Source organism: Temnothorax nylanderi, unplaced genomic scaffold (assembly GCF_030848795.1).
Source record: "Temnothorax nylanderi isolate EJ_2023f unplaced genomic scaffold, tnyl_v1.0 TNYL_tig0026_pilon, whole genome shotgun sequence".
Classification (NCBI taxonomy): Eukaryota; Metazoa; Arthropoda; class Insecta; order Hymenoptera; family Formicidae; genus Temnothorax; species Temnothorax nylanderi.
Genome location: NW_027249088.1, coordinates 547,736 through 567,693, shown reverse-complemented (window position 1 = coordinate 567,693; position 19,958 = coordinate 547,736). Strand labels below are relative to the sequence as shown.

At 42.0% G+C, this 19,958-nt stretch overlaps 1 protein-coding gene across 1 annotated transcript in view; it reads left to right on the top strand.

The window, feature by feature from the left end:
• The window catches only part of LOC139769964 (interleukin-1 receptor accessory protein-like 1-B), a 161,851-nt gene extending 146,996 nt beyond the window's left edge, over positions 1-14,855 (top strand). The window contains exons 4-7 of the mRNA XM_071701510.1: positions 318-448; positions 1,515-1,679; positions 7,328-7,465; positions 13,145-14,855. Of these exons, the coding sequence (XP_071557611.1) occupies positions 318-448; positions 1,515-1,679; positions 7,328-7,465; positions 13,145-13,623 (913 nt within the window). The 3' untranslated portion in view covers positions 13,624-14,855. The remainder of the gene's footprint in view (positions 1-317; positions 449-1,514; positions 1,680-7,327; positions 7,466-13,144) is intronic.
• Positions 14,856-19,958: the final 5,103 nt, after the last annotated feature.

Sequence of the window (19,958 nt, the reverse complement as noted above, 5' to 3'; positions counted from 1 at the left end):
TAAAGTTTTTAAAGTCCTCCGAATCCGAAGGGACTCAAAGTTTTCAAACCGAATTAATCAAAATTAAGATTGAATGGATCAGATAGGTCGATAGGAAATAAGTGTATCAAAATTATTTTTCAAATCTCTCACGCACAGATATCTTTTATTTTTCCTTAAAGAATTTTTATTTGTTTTAAAGAATAAAAAAATTTATATCTTTAAAGCATTAAAATTATTTTTCTTTAAAGAATTTTTCTCTTAGGGATAGTTCTCTTTAATCCACGTGCAATTATTAAAAATCCACTAATTGTTTTTATCCGCGTTTCTGTTTGCAGGGAGAACGATCAGATAATCGGCTCCTACTTGGAGATTGTGGACGTCACTCTTGAGGATTACGGCGAGTACAAATGCGAAGTCAGCAACGGCGTCGACGAGGAGATCACATTGGCAGCTCACGTGTTGCGAGGTCAGTAAGACTACGCGAAATCTCTTCAACTTCTCTTTGTCATCGTAAATTTTGAATAAAAACAGGATTATTAATTTGTATTTATATTTTTGATATTAATTTAATACTTTTACGCGTTACGTGAATTTATCATTGAACGTTAATTTCTGGCGTTTTCAACATAACATTTACTTTTTTTTAAATACTATATCGAAATCCCGAAAGCTTTTTATGCGAAATGAGATCTGAAATATACCCGGCGGATGTAATTAAATAATTCCGTTTGTTATTTACTGGTCGTGATTGTTAATTACGGCTCGACGCAAAACGCACTCGATCAATCTGAATGCTTTATTATTCGCGTATAAAAACCGACTAGCGTCGAATTCATTTTAATAATCGGTGGAAATGTCCGGGAAACATATTGGTCAACTAGCAAACCGCGCGCACGCTGACGACCCGCTTTATCGGTTTTAATTATTACAAATTAGTTTCGCGGACAAATTTGTTACAACGCGACGATAGAATCTTGTTTTTGAATTGGACTCAGATTTAATTCACCGTCAAATTTAATAGCGTGCATTTACACTGTATTGTTTCTACCTTAATATTATTTTACGGTGAAAAGAAAGCAATAACTCTTTTATCTTTGCGCAAAAATCTCTATTTGTATTTTTTTATCAGAGTTAAAAAATTTTGGGATTAAATCATCCCTTTATTAGGATTTATTTATAAACCAATATTTCTGAAGTTCGAAGAGAACTTCGATTTCTTTTGATTTTAATATTATATTTATGTCATTACTAATTTGAACCATGTTTTTAGGATTTATTTATTTAGAGATAAATGTTTTTGAAATTTTTAAAAAGAATTTTGGTTTATTTTTCTAATATTTTTTATATTTATTTTACTGATTTTGCTTATAAACTATTTAATTGGGTTTGGAATCTTTTTTTAAAATTTGTGCAGTTTTATTATTTAATCGGATCGTATCGCCTTACAGATTTTGTTTTATCACTACGCACAGTTATATTTACTACTTTTGCTTTTCCGATACAATCTCGAGCTCTCTCTCTTTGATTTGCAGAGCCCCAGTTCGTATTGAGTCTTCCGAATGGATCCTGGCGAAAGTCTCTCCTGCTGGCAGTCCTCGTCCTCGTGCTGCTGCTATCAGCCGGTGCATTTTATGCGCGTTGCTGGCTGCCACTCGCACTGTTTTGCAGAGACAAGTTCGGCCACCTCGAGGAGAGCGGTGAGCTCACAAATCATAAATAACTTCCCCGCGCGATCTCCGCCACTCACCGATCGCAGTAAGAAATCCTCGCGAGAACTGCGGATATTCTGGAATTCCGTAGAAATTTGGAAATCGAAGCCCGAAGACCTGTAAAATCCCAGTTCTCCGCTCGTATTTCCCAAGAGCTTAAAGATACCGTAAAACCAACGACTGGTTCAACTTCTTAGAACTTCTCGGGGTTTGATCGCTCAGTCGCGCGAATTCTCTTTTTATTCTTAAGAGTGTTCCAAAACGCGAAAATCTTATGATTAAAAAATAAAAACACGCTTTTATATATATGAGACAGAGAAATCCTCGAACCCGAAACTCCAGGGTTCCGAAAATCTCCCGGGAAACGCCAAGGAGCAGAATTTAATTTTCTCCGTCTAAGACCTTACCTTCCACCCTCCTAGACTATCCTAATTTAAAGGCCTCTAAAACAGAATCTCGTTATCTAAAGACAAGGATACGGCTTGACATAAAATTCGAAGTCGCATGAATCGCGAGGATTTTTCCTTAATCCCGAGACTAAGGGGGATCCTGATGGGCTGAAGGCTCCTCGCTCCGTCCTCCTTTTATCCCTCTCGCTGGTCCGCCTTTTTTGCGACGACAAATTCGCCGCGGCAAGGTGGGCGGGGAGACGCTGTCGGGATAATTATCAGCAACGCTTTTTCGTCCACTTAATTGCGACTCTTAATTACCGCGAGAAGTACCGCGAGACTCCGGCAGGGAAATTGAAGTGGCTGTTTCTTGACCTCTTTTTTTATCGTATTTCCTACCTCTCGCCGATCGCCGTTTTAATCCCTGAAGGGCTTTCTTTTCTTCTCATCTTCCCTTCAATTTGTTTAAATATTTTAAATAATATGCTGATAGTGGCGCGATCCGCGTAGGAATCCATTCCCAGGCGCTTCCGTTTCAAGATCCCTCTAGATCTCCAACCCCTTGTTTCTCCAACTGCATCGTCCCGGGGTCTTATGTATTGCAAATTGAAAGGGATAGGTTTTTTTATAGGATTGCTTATCTTAAAAGAACACGAGACTCGGGAGGATAATTTTGTAGGTGAGAGAAAACGCAGCAACCTTTGTTTCGCAGCTGCATAATTTCAACGCACCGTCTTTCGCGCACACAATACACCAGAATAAGAATAAAAAATCATAATAATGACCTCATAAGAATTCGTCTAGAAAGAGAAGTGTGAGAAAAATGATAATCTCGGTCCTGGAAAATCGAGTTACAGTCTTTGGTAATTTTGAAACTTAAAAATTTTAGATTTCACGGAATTGCAAAGTTGTGATTCTGAAACATTCTGATTTTTCTAAAAGCAGTCGGAAAATACGAAAGAATCTCGCAAGACAAGAATCCAGGAATGGCGGGGAGGGTCTCAAGAAAAGTCTTTCGAAAGTAGAAAATTCCGCCGAATTTTAATCTCTCTAAGAGCAAGGAAAAGAACAGGAGGAGTAGAAGGGAGGGAAAAGAAGAATTTTCGCAGGCACAAAAGACGACGGCGGCGTCGTTTTATTCCTCTAGGACATTTTCCAGGAGGAAGAGTTCGCGTAAATAGGAGCCTCGATCTAGTTGAGGCTTAATGAGCTGCGTCCTTCCTTTTTTCTCTGCGTTTTTTTTTCGTTTCCTCCTCTTTCCTTCCTCCTTTTTGCTCACCTAACCGATCGCACTTTAATTCTTCCCGCCCTTTCGCAATTTACTTAAGTAACGCTAATTCCGCCGGGGGCAGGAACTTTCAAAGGATTTTACGCGGTCCCTTCTCTCTCTCTCTTTCTCGGCGTCGCCGTCGTTGCGCCGGGCGCTTCAATACTGCAGACACGCTGTAATATGAACGATGTAACTCGTTACACCGAGGTTCTCTCTTTGCATATTACGTTTAACAATTACGGCGGGATTATTACCGGCGTTTAGTCGTGCCTCACGATTAAAAATGACGGAGGTAGAGAAAGATTTAGTTCCTCCCCTTTCAGCTTGAAAACAGTAAAAATAAATACATGGAAACGTATTTATTTACGGGGGAAATATATAAAGCACGTTCAAATTCTGCGTCAGTTATGATAAAATGTCATATTAACCACGTTGTCACATATCACTTTAAATTTGTGGAAGAGAATTGTTTTTACATAGTTTTCCGAACTCTCAACTATTTGTGGAAAAATCGAAATCCTATAAAAGACTTCTCTATTTGCGCATTAGTTTAATAAACACCACCGCACTATTACCGGCGTTTAAACATGGGAAATATATGTATAAAGCACGTTTAAATTCTGCATCAGTTATGATAAAAAATGTCATATTAACCACGTTGTCACATATCATTTTAAATTTGTGAAAAATAATTTTTTCACATAGTTTTTCGAACTCTGGGCTATCTGTGGAAATATCGAAATTCCATAAAAGACTTCTCTCTTTGCATATTGTTTTAATACTACGGGATTATTACCGGCGTTCAAACACGCCTCGCGATTAAAAATAATGAGATAAGAAAAAATTCAATCCCTGTTCTTTCAGCTTAAAAAAACAACAGGTATAAATACGTGGAAATGTATTTATTCATGAAGGAATATAAAGCATTCAAACTCCGCACCAATTATGATAAAAAATGTCATATTAACCATGTTGTCACATATCATTTTAAATTCATGAAAAAAAAAATTTTCGCACAGTCCGGGCTATATATGGAAAAATTGAAGTCCCACGAGGGACTTCTCTTGTCACATTAGTTTAACAATTGCGATAGCATATAAACTGGTTTCACGATAAAAAATGATGAAAGTAGAAATTATTCAGTTTCTTTCCTTCCAGTTTGAAAACAATAGGTATACTTAAATACGTGGAAACATATACTTTTCATATAAATGCGCTTTCAAATTCTGCAGTTATAATAAAATATTAACCACATATTATTTGTGGAAAAAAAATGTTTTGACACTGTTTTTAGAATTTCGGGCTATCTTTGGAAAAATCGAAGTCCCAGAGTCGCGACTAAATTTACGAATTTGTCGGGCTTTTCTCGTACACAGTTCTCGTCCCGTCCGGAGAGTTTCTTCGGTTTCCGCCCTCTAGAATTTCAAATAAACGTCAGGGGATAGAGGGCGACTAAAGAACACGTCGTGCCGACCTAAATCTTCGCGACAGCTCCACCTCCTCGACGTCGTTTACCCTCACGCGCGCCGACGAGGAGAGCAGAGCGTCGTCGCCGAGCTGCAGCGTCGCGTCGCGTCGGGCCCAATTACGGCGGGGCCGGCAATTTGCGGCATTAGCCATGCAACGAGATATCATTAGCCGGCCGGCTGCTCTGCGGTCGGGTCCGACCGAGATGATACCGTCACGTCGTGCCGAGGATCTCGGCCGGTCGAGTAAACGAGCACGCCGCCGCGCCGCGGCGGATCGCGCTAATGGCAACGGGCGACGTCTCGCGCGCCGCGAGTTCCCGGAATCCGCCGGTAATCGTCGTAATTTTCTCTCTCCGCGTCCCCGTATAAGGCGGCGATGTCGTGGGACATTCGTTCGCTCGTGAGAAATCGAGCGCGACAACGCGACGTTTCCGCCGCGCCGGGCCGGGGACACTTTCGCAAGAGAGAAAGAGAGAGCGGGCCGCGCTGGTGAGCCTCTCCGACTCGATCAGTCCGCTAATTGCAAAAGAAGTGTGTAAGATTACGTGGACAAATGTAAAAATTACACGATTTCCAGATCGTGTGATTTTTAATTGTCGCTTGTATAATTTTACATGCTTTCTTGCAGCATAAAACGTTTATCAAAAAATCTAATCCTTCCAAAACTGTATACAATCATGATTCTCTGGTGCTTGGATCTTTTCAAAAGTAATCTGAAATTCCCAAAGTTACAGGAAGAAAGATTTCTACAAATCTGAAAAAAAAAAAAGAGCGATATGTATAATTACGCATTACTACGATATTTCACTGTGACAGAGTTTCGATATGCCTTATCTACGTTTTTCATAAATAAATATGTAGGTATTTGTGTATTCTTAAATGCGCAAAGAAATTTTCAATCTAAAAAGACAAGATTTAAATCCTGCCTCCATCATTTTTAATTATAGGACACGGTTAAACGATGATATTTTATATTCTGTATTAAATGAAGATAAAAACATATTTTATTTTTTGGTCACTTTGGACATTTTTGTTGATGAATCGATGCGGATTTTTATTGTCTTGAATAATTTGATGCGGAAAGGCTCATATAGCGATCGATAAAGTTAAAAATAAGCGAGAAAGAGAAAATACGATTCTATATGGGAAAAAGAAACTAAAAGTGGCCTTGAAAATAATTTATAGAAAACACACCGTGATCAATATGGATGGCTGTACCGAATTATTCACGACGACGAAAAAATTGCATTGATCCGCTGGCGGCGGATGAATATTTAAGGGAACGAAATTTACCCATTAAATATTTGTGATGCGTTTTTAATTTAAATTTTCAAGCTGCGCTTCACGAGTTGCTCGAAAAACGATTTTATGTTTACTTCGCGATAAAATACGGAATTACTGTTGAACATCAGCTAAGACGTTGATATACGCTAATTTCCTAAGCGGTGTGCAAATGCTTTCGTTAACATTACGTTTCGCCTTAACATAGCCAGGCGCTCGATTAGGCGACATTTTGCAATTATTTAAACGATCTCGGTAACGATCGTGGTCTTAATTGTCGCGGAGGCTATTCCGCGCTCGCCGTTTCCTTCAAGATCCCTCCCCGGTATTCCGCGCGCGTACGATCCGATAAATAAACGTCAGAATTACGGTAAAACTAAAGGGCGACGTCGTAATCGATTCCCTTAACCGCCGTTTCCTCCCGCGCCCCGTCATACAAGCGCCCTCGCCCATTTACGGCGCACATTATTTACCTCTATGGGACATTTTGCGCGCATAGTGGCGGCGCGCGGGCGATAACGATTTAATCTATTTCTCGAGTGAACGGTTACGCGCGCGCGCGCGCGGCTCCGACTACGCGGAAAATAAATTTCGAGTAAACGGAAGCGATAATGCGCGAATTATTACGCCCTCTCCCCTTCCCCCAACCTCTCTATCTCCCACCTCCCATCTCATCATTCTGTCCCACTTAAACTCGTTCTCGGGATCGCACGAGATTCGCGGAGGAACGCCAAATTCCTGTTTTATATTCATAAGGGGGCGCAAATCTTCCCCCTTCCGACAGAGCTCAATTGGTGCCCCTTATTATCACGTCGGAAAGTTATTTAATCTGTTCTGAACTTTGTCCGATCGATTTTGAGTGGTCGTTCGAGGATCGATCGAAAGAAAATCAAAGACGTCGACCTAAAAATCCCAATATTTATTGCATATACCTTGTGTTTTCTAAAAAGGTTCGTTAACCCTTGAATCCGTGAAAGAACTCCAAAGGAAGATTCTTACGAACTATACATTCTTATGAATACACATTGCGAGGACATAGTTTAAGGTTTCTATGAAAATTATCCGGAAGGGTTAAGGGAAAAAGGGAAAGGGAGACCGAAAGATACATGCAAACTCATTTATCTGTCCACAAACTGAACTAACTGTTACGACCCCGTTTTGGTTCAGCTTGGCCCAGTTGACGGGGGAGCGCGAGTAATCACGAAACCGCATGACTATGCATTGCAGACGGGAAGGAATGCGACGCCCTGGTGTGCTACCACGAGAAGGACTCGAGCCTGGTGATCGGCATTGTGATACCCACGCTGGAGTCCAGGCATCGGTACAAGTGCGCGGCGCTGGAGTTGTCTCAGCTGAATCACAATTGTAAGTACCCCACGGCCACTACCGCCGTTAATTAGCGGCGACGACGACACCACTTCCCCTCTCCCTCCTTCTCCCTCCTCACGTCGGTTAATTACGTAGTCTCGTAGCGACAGCGACGGAAATATCCGCGGAATACGAGAGTACCCACTTCGAGGATACACCTGTGCTCCTTTCCCCCCCCCCCCTCGATCCTCGATCCCTCGAGTCATTTCTCAATCTTTTCCCTCGACGATACTCATGGCGCTTTCAAGGATTTCAAGAGGAAGAGGTTTGTTTAAGTTATTTCGTCTCTCTTCTTTTCAACGGTCGTCTCACTTCCTAGAATCGCGAGAAGTCGTTCACGTAAAGTTCCAAATTTCTTTTGAATTTACGCGTTATCGAATTTTTTCCGTAAACGTTGCGAGAGAGAAAGAAATAGAAAGACGAAGAAAAAGGAAGAAAGAGAGAACGGAGTATCGAATTCAGTAGCAGTGACACGAAAAAGATCTTTATCGTGTTATATAAGGAATGAAGACTCTCCTTTAAAAACAAAGAAGAACAGAGAGACAGAGAAAAAGGAAAGGGGAAAAAGAAGAGAGAGAGAAAAAGACAGAATAAACGTCGTGCACTCGATGAGACTCCCTACGGGGTTTATTTTGCGGTGCATCCCGCGGCGATGCGGCCCGTATGCGGCGAATATAAGCGCGGGGTGGCGAGGGGGAGGGACGAGGGGGTGGATATTTCAGTAGCGGCGAATGTGGGCCACGAATTGCGGTTCGATATAAGTAACTTTACAGGGGGGGGGGGGTGCGCAGTTTATGAATTGGAGCTAAATAAAAGCCGCCCTTCTCTCGCACGGATCCACGAGAGCGGTCGCGCGAAATCGGATTAGCTTCCGGCGATAATACGACGGAGATATTATCGATCGCGGTTTCGTTGAGAGAGGCGAGAGGCGGAATTAGAGAGGCGCGTAATATGGACGCGTTGCGTCTCGTAGGCGATTTAATTAAGAATGCGGATGCAAATTAAGACAAAGATCAAACGCGATGCATGTATTGTAAGAGGCGTGGGTGTAACGCGGGATGGGAATTGCAACCGTTATTATTTACGTGAAACTGAATTAAAGATTACAATATATGTCATCGAATTGCGATGTGCAAATAACGTAAGAGGAATATAATTTAAATTGAAGATTTGAAAATGTAGAATGCTATATTGGAAAATGTCAAAATCTATTTTGATGCAGAGATTTTAAGAATACAAATTAATATAATTGTTTTTTTTTTTTAATTTAAAAGCATTACGGAATTGCAATCGTCATTATTTATGTGGGATCGAATTATAGTTGATTGTTTTGATACAATTTTTTAGTTTAAAATTCTTTACGGATCTATCGTTTCCTCTTTCTCATTATTTTAGTGCTCTCAGCTCTCACGCTTTAAAGGAAATCGCGATATTTTTGCGCGAAGGCTCGAGTCTATTTCTTGAATTTCTAAAATTACGGGACCGTGAAGGTACCCAATTATGCGCGCACAGATCCCTAAACCACAAAGGCACGCAATTGGATCGAATTGCGCGTCGGAACAGGGAAACCGGCAAAATACGCGTCGTTCTCCTCTCCGTTTTGTTCTGCCGCTGCTAGTCCGATTGTAACATCGAAACCACGTGGGTAACAATGTGGGGCAATTTCTCTTTCTCTCTTTCTCCTCTCTGTCTCCTCTCTTTTTCCGCTTCTCACGCGACGGCTCGGCGATCATGCTACCACGTGTTAGCGCGGGGCATTTGTCGGGGCAATTTATTTCAGTACAAAGACGATTTGCAACCCGGCAGACCCGATCACGGAAGGATCGTTATTCTCGTGTGGGGACGCGCGGAGGGACAGGGGGAGGGGAAGGAAGGGGTGGTCCTCGCGGTATAACCGGAAGCGATGGGGACCTTACGGTGAATCGTGGGAATCACGGCAACTTGGTAACTTGGCAAATTGAATTAGAAAGTTCGCCGCTCTCTCGGCCGCGGAGTGTCTCGTTTGTCTCCGCGCGGTATCGAATTAGGTGCACGGGTCCCATGTGTACGACCGCGATATTTTCGGGCCGCGAAATTGGCGAGGGATAGGACGTGGATGGGTGCCGGGAGTCGCGTGAATAGGAAGACGTAGCGTAAACGCGAATCACGAGGAATACCCTGCATTTAAAATCTGATTACTGTCATAATGGACGGGAGTAAAACTGGTACGAGTAAAGCGAACTGAAGTAATTATCAAACTAACAAACGGGATGGGAGATATAATTAGTATCTTGATTCGCGTTGGCAAATCAATAAAATTATAGTCAAAATTGGTACGAATAAACTACAGTAATTATCGAGCTGAAGCAGCTATCAACCGAGATGGAAAATATAAGCTTATTACGGTATCTCGGTTTGCATCGTCAAATCAGATGTATTATATTGATTTAAATGAAAGTGACGAAACTGACAAATTGAGATAATCACCAACCGTCAACAGGGACAAAAATACTGAAGAAGAAAAGATATTGAAAAAAAAAATCTACAAAGCAGAATATAAGGAATATAAGGAATATAAGCAAAAATCTTGCTAAGAACAATAATTATTGTAGCCGATAATTTTTTCTAATTGTTCAGCTTGTCATTCCACCCTGAGCCGATCATCCCGTACGCGGAGTGTGTACTCTGTATACGCGATCGAGCTGCGAACAAGCAGCCAGCTCGTAGCTCTCTCCCAGATTGCGCGCTTCGCTCTCAGACAACATTAGCGAGCTGATTACAATCGTCCGATTAGCCGACACGCTCGTTACCTTACTGTTCTAAGCCGATTGCGCGGAGCGCGGAATGCGTTCTATCGTTCTCCAATGGGGTGCGCGATCGGGTAACGTGCACGGGTCAAACGCCCCGTCGCGGTCGTCGGTTCTGTATCCCCGACCCTAAATATACACCGTCGCGCACGCCTTGGCACACCGTGTACTCTGCTAATTACGATATCCTGATTACACGGCTTATGACTTTGCGTCCGGGCTGCGCATGATGGCCGCCGCCGCCGAGGTTGTGCTTCGAGGTAGCGAAAGGGGGGCTACCCCGCAGGATTTAACGCAATGAACTTCGGCGCGGCGCTGGTCCAGCAGGTCAGCCGGCCGAACGTTTGATAGTCAATGAACAAAGTTCGCTATCAAAGCGACCGGGATTTCGCGTGTCCGCAGGGGACTCGTGATTTTCTCCCGGTACGCGAGGTACCCAGGGGCCAGACTTCGGAAAGTTTCGCCGCCCGTTCACGGGTGACGATGATGAGCCAATCAGCCCTCGAACCTGGGTCCTCTACTCGCGGTTCGATTAAGCCCAACACTTACTACGGGGATCTTCGTTGACCTCGGTAAATTTGAATTTTGATGAAACTCCGGGACCTATATACGCACTGTACCCGAGATCGGGAGTACTTCGGTGTCCGTTCACGGTTGAGTAACTCCCTTCGATCTCTCGCAACGGGGATTTTATATCAAGTTACGTTAACTAGTTCCGCGGCGTAACCAAAGTTATAATTCGCAAATCGATCCTTCGGACTGTACATAAGAATAACGCCCTTAATCGGAAATGACTGATCAAAAATTTAACTCTTTGCGGCCGAAGCTATTTCCAGTTTCGTAAATTCGTGCATTGAATCGCTCGGTTTAATTAAATAATCTTAAACATTACTAGTTGCGGAAAAGAAAATTAAAGTTTATGTGGGCTCGATGAAGAAATTGGAAATAGGCGAGATAAATTTCTGATATAGCCTTTTCGGCGTCGTTTTATCAAATTCTTTAGACGCCAGCGAATAATTTCGCTTTATTATAAACATCGCTTTAACTTCTCGCTCGCCCACAATCGATACCGATCCCAACTATTTCTCGCAAATGAGCGAGGATCAAGTATTTCGTCCTTAATCTGATCTGATTGATCCAACGTGAATCAAAGAATGTTTATTACAGAGGAATTTATGGAGATCTTAAAAATATATTTTGCTGATCATAATTGCATACAAATTCGAATACTTAAAGACCTATTCAGTACACTGCGACAAAGTACAACTCGATAGGATCGCAAAAGACTAAAAAGCGAGTTGCTTCCAATTCTTCAGCTTCGAAATCGAGAGTACAATTTTGTTAAACGGAGACGTGAATCTAAGGAATTAAAAAGGATATAACAGCACAACTGAATTACTAAATAGATTACTTACATGTTCGCACGGAGATCGAATCGTGTCGATCGAATCTCCTCCCTCAAGATCCCTCTCTTTAATCCCTCTCGGGCTTACAATTTGACGAAACACGTTTCCCAAATTGAGTTGCTCACCTTCTCGACAGCTGTCTGTCAGAGAGAGCACCTCCATGGAGAGGAAACACCATTTTCTCAACGGTTCCTGATTTAATACCGATTTTAATCAAACTCGGCGTATTTGCGCACGCACACACACACACACACACACACACACACACACACACACACACACACACACACACACACACACACACACACACACACACACACGCACGAACGCACGCATACTTTGGCTCCCCGTTTCATTCGGAGTTAACGAAGTTTTCCCTGGAAACAACGGGGCATAACGCCGGCATCTATTCAGTCGATCAGTTTTTGCTAAGCTCGCCTGCATCAAGGCCGGATATACACGGTGGCGCGCGGTATAACTAATACATTATCCCGGGTGGCAGAGGGAACCCCCGGGCCTTTTTATTGCTTGCGCGCCGCACCGCGCGCCGCCGGTTTGCTTTCACTTTATCGCCCGTGAAATCCAGCCGTCCGCTCCGCCGGCGGACAATATTTCCAGAGTGCCTCTGGGAAAGTGTATACGTGCAAAATTCAGCGCGACGCCGCCCGAGTTGACTCTGTAATCGGACCGCGAACGAACCCTCTAAAAATATATATATATCGCGACTCCGACGCCTCTGTCGAAAATTGAGATTTATCTGCGCTTCCGATAGTAATCGTGCGATAACGCCGATAACGCGCACTTCTTAAGTGTCTCATTATCAAGAAATCATCAGGGAAGCTCTTAACTTGGAGAAACCACTCTGCCCGAGTTGTCAAGAAAAACCGATTCTAAAGGATTTGGGACGATTTTCTCTCATCTCTGAAAGGATTTTTTTTAAGATTCTGAGAATATTGAAATTTCCTTCTCTGAAATTTACCGAAGCTTGCGAATCATTTCTGTTTTTAATTCCTAGTTTGAATCTTCCGATGCGACGCGATTTTTTTTTTTTTTCAATTCTTGAGAGTGATTTAATTACGTAAAGACGCAGAACTATAGAACCATATAAAAATAGAATTAGAATCGATGAAATTAAGATTATATGTAAATTATTAATTAAATATAACACTAATTTTAATATTAAATATTAAATTAATATTAAAAGTGACATGTTAATTGTGAATTATAATTTATTAGTTTGTATTTAATCATTTATATAATTTAATTATTTATATAATTTAATTTAATAATTTATGATGTTTAATCAGCGTAATATAATATAATTTCAGCTTATGTAAATATGTCTTTACTTTACTTTTATTAATTAATTTCTTTTTTATTCTTGACTTTCTCATCCACTTTTATAACTAAATTATTGTTGCTGAAGAAGACTAAATACAATCGAAATGTTCGAAACGTTCTAAATACTTTGTGGTATTTCGCAGGGAGCCTGGAGATCAGTCCGCACGCCAACACGGCCCGGCGAGTCATCGTCGTGCTCAGCTCCGCTTCCCTGGACAACATCTGGACGGACGCGAGCGTCGGCGCGGTCCTGAAGCAGCTGTCCTCGCTGCCGACCCGGGTGATCGTCGTCACGCTGAAGAGACTGCCGAGCACGACGGCGACGATCGCGAAGCGATCGCGGCGTGATCGCCGCGACTCCGACAGCATCTCCTTCGACCGGCTGACGATCCTGTCCTGGCAGGACGGCGGTGGCGGCGGCAGCGGAGACGGCAGCAACGGCAGCACCACGTTCGGTAGCGGCGGTCGCAAGTTCTGGTACAAACTGAGACTGGCGATGCCGGCGATGCGGCCGGTCGCGTCCGAGACCGGCTGCCAATCGGTCGCGATGATAGTGCACGCTAACGGCAAGTGCGGACAGCAAAAGGCACGCTCGCGCGAGAGCCTGGAGGTCCTTGTCTAAGGATCACGCGGATGAGAGTGCGAGACGCTCATCTCAAGCCGTGGTTCCCACGAGAGGAATCTTCTCGATCGATTTCCACACCGATCCGATTTGCCAATCTTGGAATTCCCTCGAGGCGAGAGGGTCTCGAGGTCGCGTCTGTGCGATTCCGATCCCGAGGATCCCCGCGCGAGAGGAATCCTTTCGCTTTTGATATCGATTCGGCGGAAGAATTGCGAGGCGACCTCGACTTCGGCGGCGGCGACGGCCTCAGAAGTCTCAGAATCTCCGTTCCGATCCCTCTCGAGAATCCCGGCGAAAGGGATCTTTCGTTCGTGATACCGATTTTCGGGAAGAAATCGCGAAGCGAGACGTCGCGATGCCGACGATCCGAATCTCGCGCGAAGGGCCTCGAGGCCCTTGCTTAGGACGTTTATTTTCAAGACGAGAATTCCGCGAAAGGTACGATCGTTGTCCTTGATAAGAGAGAAAAAAAATCGCGGAGCTCCTTTTCGATTTCGGTCGCGAAATTTGAAGCGAAACTCGAGAGATTGGAAGGCACGGTCTTCTTCGATCTGGAGATGGTGCGAATTATAAGAAACAGGCGAAAAAGGCGCGTCGCGACTTTGTGACGTTATCACATCGCGATCGATTTTCTCGCGAATCGCGTCGAGATTGGAAAGCAAATTCGATTTAGCGTCGCGACGTCGCGACGCGAGGGAGAAGCTGCGGGCGCGCGGCACCGCGAAATAGAATCAAACATCAGTTCCGGAATTTTCCTTAGATCCCCGGAAGCTTGATTCTCTCGCTCGAGTTTTTGAGCTCGAAATTATGAACTCTTCAACCTTAGGTCGCGCGATCTTCGGTCGAAGAGGCTCGTTCTTAAATTAGGGAAAAGAATTTCGTTGAAATCGCGAATCTCTCGTACCGAAATACGCGATTTTTCGTGATCCACGCGGCAAATCCGCTCGCGACTGCCTCTCGAACATCCGTGTAGCTGGCGGACTATACAGTTGGAATGCAGTTACGTAAGGGGGAACGCCTAAACGGGAATTTATGCGAGGTGCAACTGCTTTTCAACTGCATCGACGTGGCAGTGCGAGTCGGCGGTGCGAAGCGTGAATTTGCTATACTCGTGATAAGTTCGCGGCTCGTGATAAGTTCGATGAAAATGTTGAAGACGTAGGGACCTTTGTACAATTTTTTTTATCGTCGTACGAGTGAACTTTTTGATAAGATGTAAAAATTGGGAGGTATTCCTCGTTAACAGGGACGGTACAGAGACAGAAGGGACGAAGGATTGTTTGGCGCGGATGTGCTGATCATTGAAAGTGAGTTCGATCCTTTGTGAATGCAATGTTTTTTAATGCAGCGGTTTCTACGCGATTGAAAGTTTTAATATTGTATTGCGTAATATTTATTTCAAAATGAAGAGATCGCGACTTATTTCCTTTCACTGACTGACACACATTGCGTGAAAGAACGTAAAATACAGTGACTGAAAAGATGTGTACTGTGATCGGAGATTTTTTAATCCTTGAATTTCGGATTCTTTGCATTTTGTGTTCTTAAAGTTTTAGATCCTAAACTTCTTGAAACTTTGAATCTTTAAGTCTCTTCGGACAAATCAAGATTTTTCTATTTTTTGAATTTTTGAATTTCTCGAATTACAAGTTCTTATTTGCGAAGAATGAGAAATTGTCAACAAGCCTCCGTGAGATTTTAAATAAATATATTAAGGCCTGATAATCAAAAAGACGAGGACCCTCGCACAACTCGACGCTTATCTGTTTGCTGAATTGACGATGTCAAGGATACGTAGCAGTCGGAGATTCTTTAATCTTTGAATTCTTATTCTTTAAAACTTATATTCTTGAAGATTTGATTTTGGTAATCTTTGGAATTTAGAGATTATTTTTATATAAAAATCGAAATTAAGTTTTGCAAAAAAACTTCGATAAATACTAAATTTTGGTAAATTTGAAAATTTAGGAATCAATTTTTAAAAAATTTAGTAGTCAAATTTTGTAATAAACATTCTAAAGTTTCGCTTCACGTAACATTTCAACCATTTGTTCCAAATAGAGAGCTAAAGTAAAGTCTTTCTCGCTTAGGAAGTCCGTTTTAACTCTATCTTCCTTTATTTTATAATACTTTATCCCGTTTCTGCATTTTTATTTTTCTTTTTTCTTTTTGCATCAATTTTTTGTTGTGTATTTCTTTCTATAAATAGCCTACATAAAGGAAATATACTTCTGCCAATATTTTACAAATCCTTGTAAAGGCTATTTATAGAAAAGATTCAACAATTAGCCTCGAGATTAATATAAAAAAATCCAATGGAGAATCTAATGTTTTTATAAAATTGTTAAATAATTCAAAATCATAAAATTCCAAGTCTGGCAATTTAAGGATATAATCCTAATGATTTTTTAGTGCATAAAATTTTCGCAAAATTTTTTGTACGAGCGAGAGTGCGATTACTAACTTTAAACAGTGGGACAGATTTAATTAAATCCTTTGCAGGCATTTAATCAACTGAACGAGGAGACGAAATTATAAAAATGTATCATCGTTATGTACGTAATCATGAAAATTTCTCCGTGTACAAATAATTTAAATACTCCCGGCAGGGAGTCTATTTGCTTTCCACAATCGACGATCGATTTCGTTATCCCAGCATTCCGACTGTTCCGAAGGGCGAAAAGAGTGTGGAGAGATGGAATTGCGCAGTCTTCCTTCTCGCGTGCGTGATGATAGCTTCATTATCGGCGTTCCGTTATCACTGGCGTTCCATTATCCTTTCCTTTTTTAACGCGCCGCTGTTTTTTGTACATATATATTGGGAGTTTATATTTATTTAGCTAGTTACGTTATATTTATATATGTACCTTTGCGTAAGTTTTAGCTAAACCCTTTAACCGGTAAAACCAGCTTCTGAAGTTCCGTTCGAAGGCGACTGAAGGATCTTATTCGAAGAAATTCGAGGGTCTGAAAAAATTCAAAACGCACACGCCGTTTAAGTGTTTAACACATTGCCATGGTGATCACTTGTGACTGACGCTATCAAAAATTTTCAAAACGCTTGTAAAAAGTAAATACCGTTTAACATAAAATTATTATTTGATTATATCACACAATATATTTATCATATTTCATCATATTCTATTATATTTTATTAATTTTATCATATTTTTATATATTTGTGATAATGCAAATTCTATTGTGGCGTACATGATAAGTCACATAAAAATCGCTGGGCAGGCAACGTATTATATATCTGAATATTCCTAAATATCCGATGTATAAAAATCTCGAAGTCCAATTATCGAGATATATGCAGAGCACACATTGTTGCATTTATTTATATATTTTATAATATATAATTTATATCGGGAACTGCATGCGCGAATACCGGTTAAAGGGTTACGCAATCGCGGGTTCGCGCCGCGACACCGTCGGCGACGTCTTTCTAAAGATCCGGTCTTGTCTCGGGGGCCGTAACGGGGCGATTCCCCGTTAACGCTCGGCGCAAGCCCGGATCAGCTGCCTCGGTACGTTAATGTATAAGCGTTTTATACTGTTTTATATATGGGGACGCTCCTCGAGACTGTCCTGGAACTCCCCGGGCGCACAATCGGTGTCGGTAATCGTCGCTTGTCGCAATTCATCTCCCGGGAGCGAGACGGGGGGCGGGGGGGGGGGGTGGCAACACGCGGTTTCTTGGTCCCCTCCCCGAATATCCGGACGCTCGATAAACGATATTTTCTCATGTGTCCTTGCGTTCCTGAAATTTTTATCACCCCGGGTATTCTAAATTTAGCTCGTACAACGAATCAGTAAAATGAATGCAGGATTCGATAAATCGAGGTCCTGAATTCGTAAAATTTTAATTGCCGAAGCTCCGTCGTTTATCCGCGAGCTTCGCGAGTTTAATCATTGTCCCATATCTCTCACATCGCAATCGCATTTTACTGGAGAGAGAAATTCATCCCACTCTCATTCAGTATATATATATATAATTTAACTGTTGGTTTATCCGTAACATGCACACGTTTCCTTCCGCGAAGAGGAAAGGTTTGAAGCTCGTTATCTCCGTTAATATTTGGAGATTTCTGTCCTCCACGCAGTACCACAATTTATTTATCCTCGGTTACCCTTGGGATTAGTTTATATCGCGGGAACCCCGAATCTCGGGGCCCCGGCGCGGCGCGTACGAAATCCGGAGGAACTTTCGCACAGGTGGTACCACGCACGAGAGAGCGACGGGCAACAATAAAGATAGAGTAGGGGATAAGTGTTATCTGTAGTTATTATCGTGATTATAACTTAGGAGATCGAGCTGTGGTAAGAGGGGGGTGGGAGGGAGGAAGGGGGGAAAATAAGGGGTGAGCTTAATTTTTAACGTTGATAGCGATTATTCTCTTTACTGTCAGTATTACGACACACTAGTGTACTCGTCTCGCCGGGATGCCAGCAAGGATCATTGCAAAGGATAATCTGCGAGCCGAGTAAGCAGAGTATATAGATGTAGAGCTATATTTGAACGGCCTGTTTCGCGAAGGGGGGGGGGGGAAGGCAGAGGGAGACCTCGAATTGATTTCCCGGAGGTAGGACGCGTATCGTCCTCTCGAATATCTAGGGTATCCTGAGAGAGGCCGAGAGCTTCTCGCAAAGCAACCTCGCGGCTGCCACAAATCAAATCGTTTATTGGACTTAGATAAGAGAGAAAAATTTTCAGCCGCAGGAATATAGTAAATTTAATTGAAATTCCTATTCCAATTCCTAAGGAAATTAGTTGTCTAGGGATAAAAAAGTTAATTAAATTCTCCGTTTCAATTTCGAGAAATTTCAGAGACTTTTATAAAACTTTTTCTCCGACTTTTTTTTATGTTGAACGCTGCCTACTGAATCTAATAACCGCAGGGCAATTAACGTGATTTAACGGACTGGATAATTTAAAAAGTGGCTCAGCGGATTGAAAATCAAATAAAGACAATATAGGGGCGTTTGAACCAAGCTATGTTTTAATGCGTAAATTTATTGTGAAATTAATCTAAAACGTAACAAACGTTTCGATCTAAATCAGGCCATCCTCAGTGTCAAAATATAAACGTTTCGAGCTGAATAATTTAATAAGATCTAACAGAGATCTCTTTCGCAAGCGAGCCGTTCATTTTTCTTCTTTTTTTTTGTAACCTTTCTTACCGGTATTATCGTTGCGCATTGCTCTTCGCCGATAAGGCGAATTATCGAACGATTTACTTAATTAATTAGTCTTTGTATTTCGACAATAAAGTTTCTCTTTCTCTAGAATAAAATATAACAATAAATTCTCTCCGTGTAGGAGTAGCGCGGGACTTGCGTATACATTCTTCTTTTTACTATAGATAGCTTACTCGACGAGGGAGGACGAAGATATAAGTTTAAGGTCGTATAATTCTAAGATAAATGTTTACGTACTGTACGCCTGACTGATTGTGTCGACTGTTTGACGGTTGCGAGTAATAAAATGGGCACATGTAAGACGTTCTAATTGTTTATAGCGGGGCATGTGTGTGTGTGTGTGTGTGTGTGTTGGCGGCGGTTGAGGATAATTCCTTGTATATGCTGTGCGAGGTCCTGTCCAGGGGCTACCCAGATAGCTGTAAGCGACCTATTAGAGGAATAACTCTAGTTTACCAACACCTTGTTTATCATACCTGTTTTCCCTTGCGCTTTAGATTTAACGAACGCTTCGATACCTTTCTCTCGCTCAGTTTCGACGGAACGGCTCTCGTCGTCGGGAGATCAATCGATTCGACCAACGACTAATTCTATTTATTGATTCCACCCGCTGATAGCTGCGGGTACTTTCGAAACGAGTAACTTTACGTAGTCCGTTAAGTAACGAAGAGCATCGAGCCGCGTCCAGTTGCGTGTACTTACATACCTTTAATTAGAAGCATATCCTAATCTCTTTGCCGCTTTGAATTCCTTTACTCGATCTGTCGATATTCGTTCGACTCCTTTTTTTGTAATTTTAATTTATTATTTATTCTACTTTTTTTATAAGCACGTGTAATCTTGTTCTTGGTGAGAAATAAAGAGTTTGAGAGACCTACGATCGGTGTGCAATGTAAGTTTACGCATATCTCCTTGTAAAGAAGAAAAAAAGAAACTTTACTTTGTAAGGCAAGCGTGTTTTGTATCGAGGATATAGAGACTCTGAATGTATCGACTTTGATTATCATCGCTGTAACGTATATACATAATTGATGGGATCCTCGTTTTTAGATCGACGATGTAACATGTTGACTGTAAGCTATCGTTAAGGTAATTAAAGGACAATGTAATTAAAAAACAGGAAAGTAGAG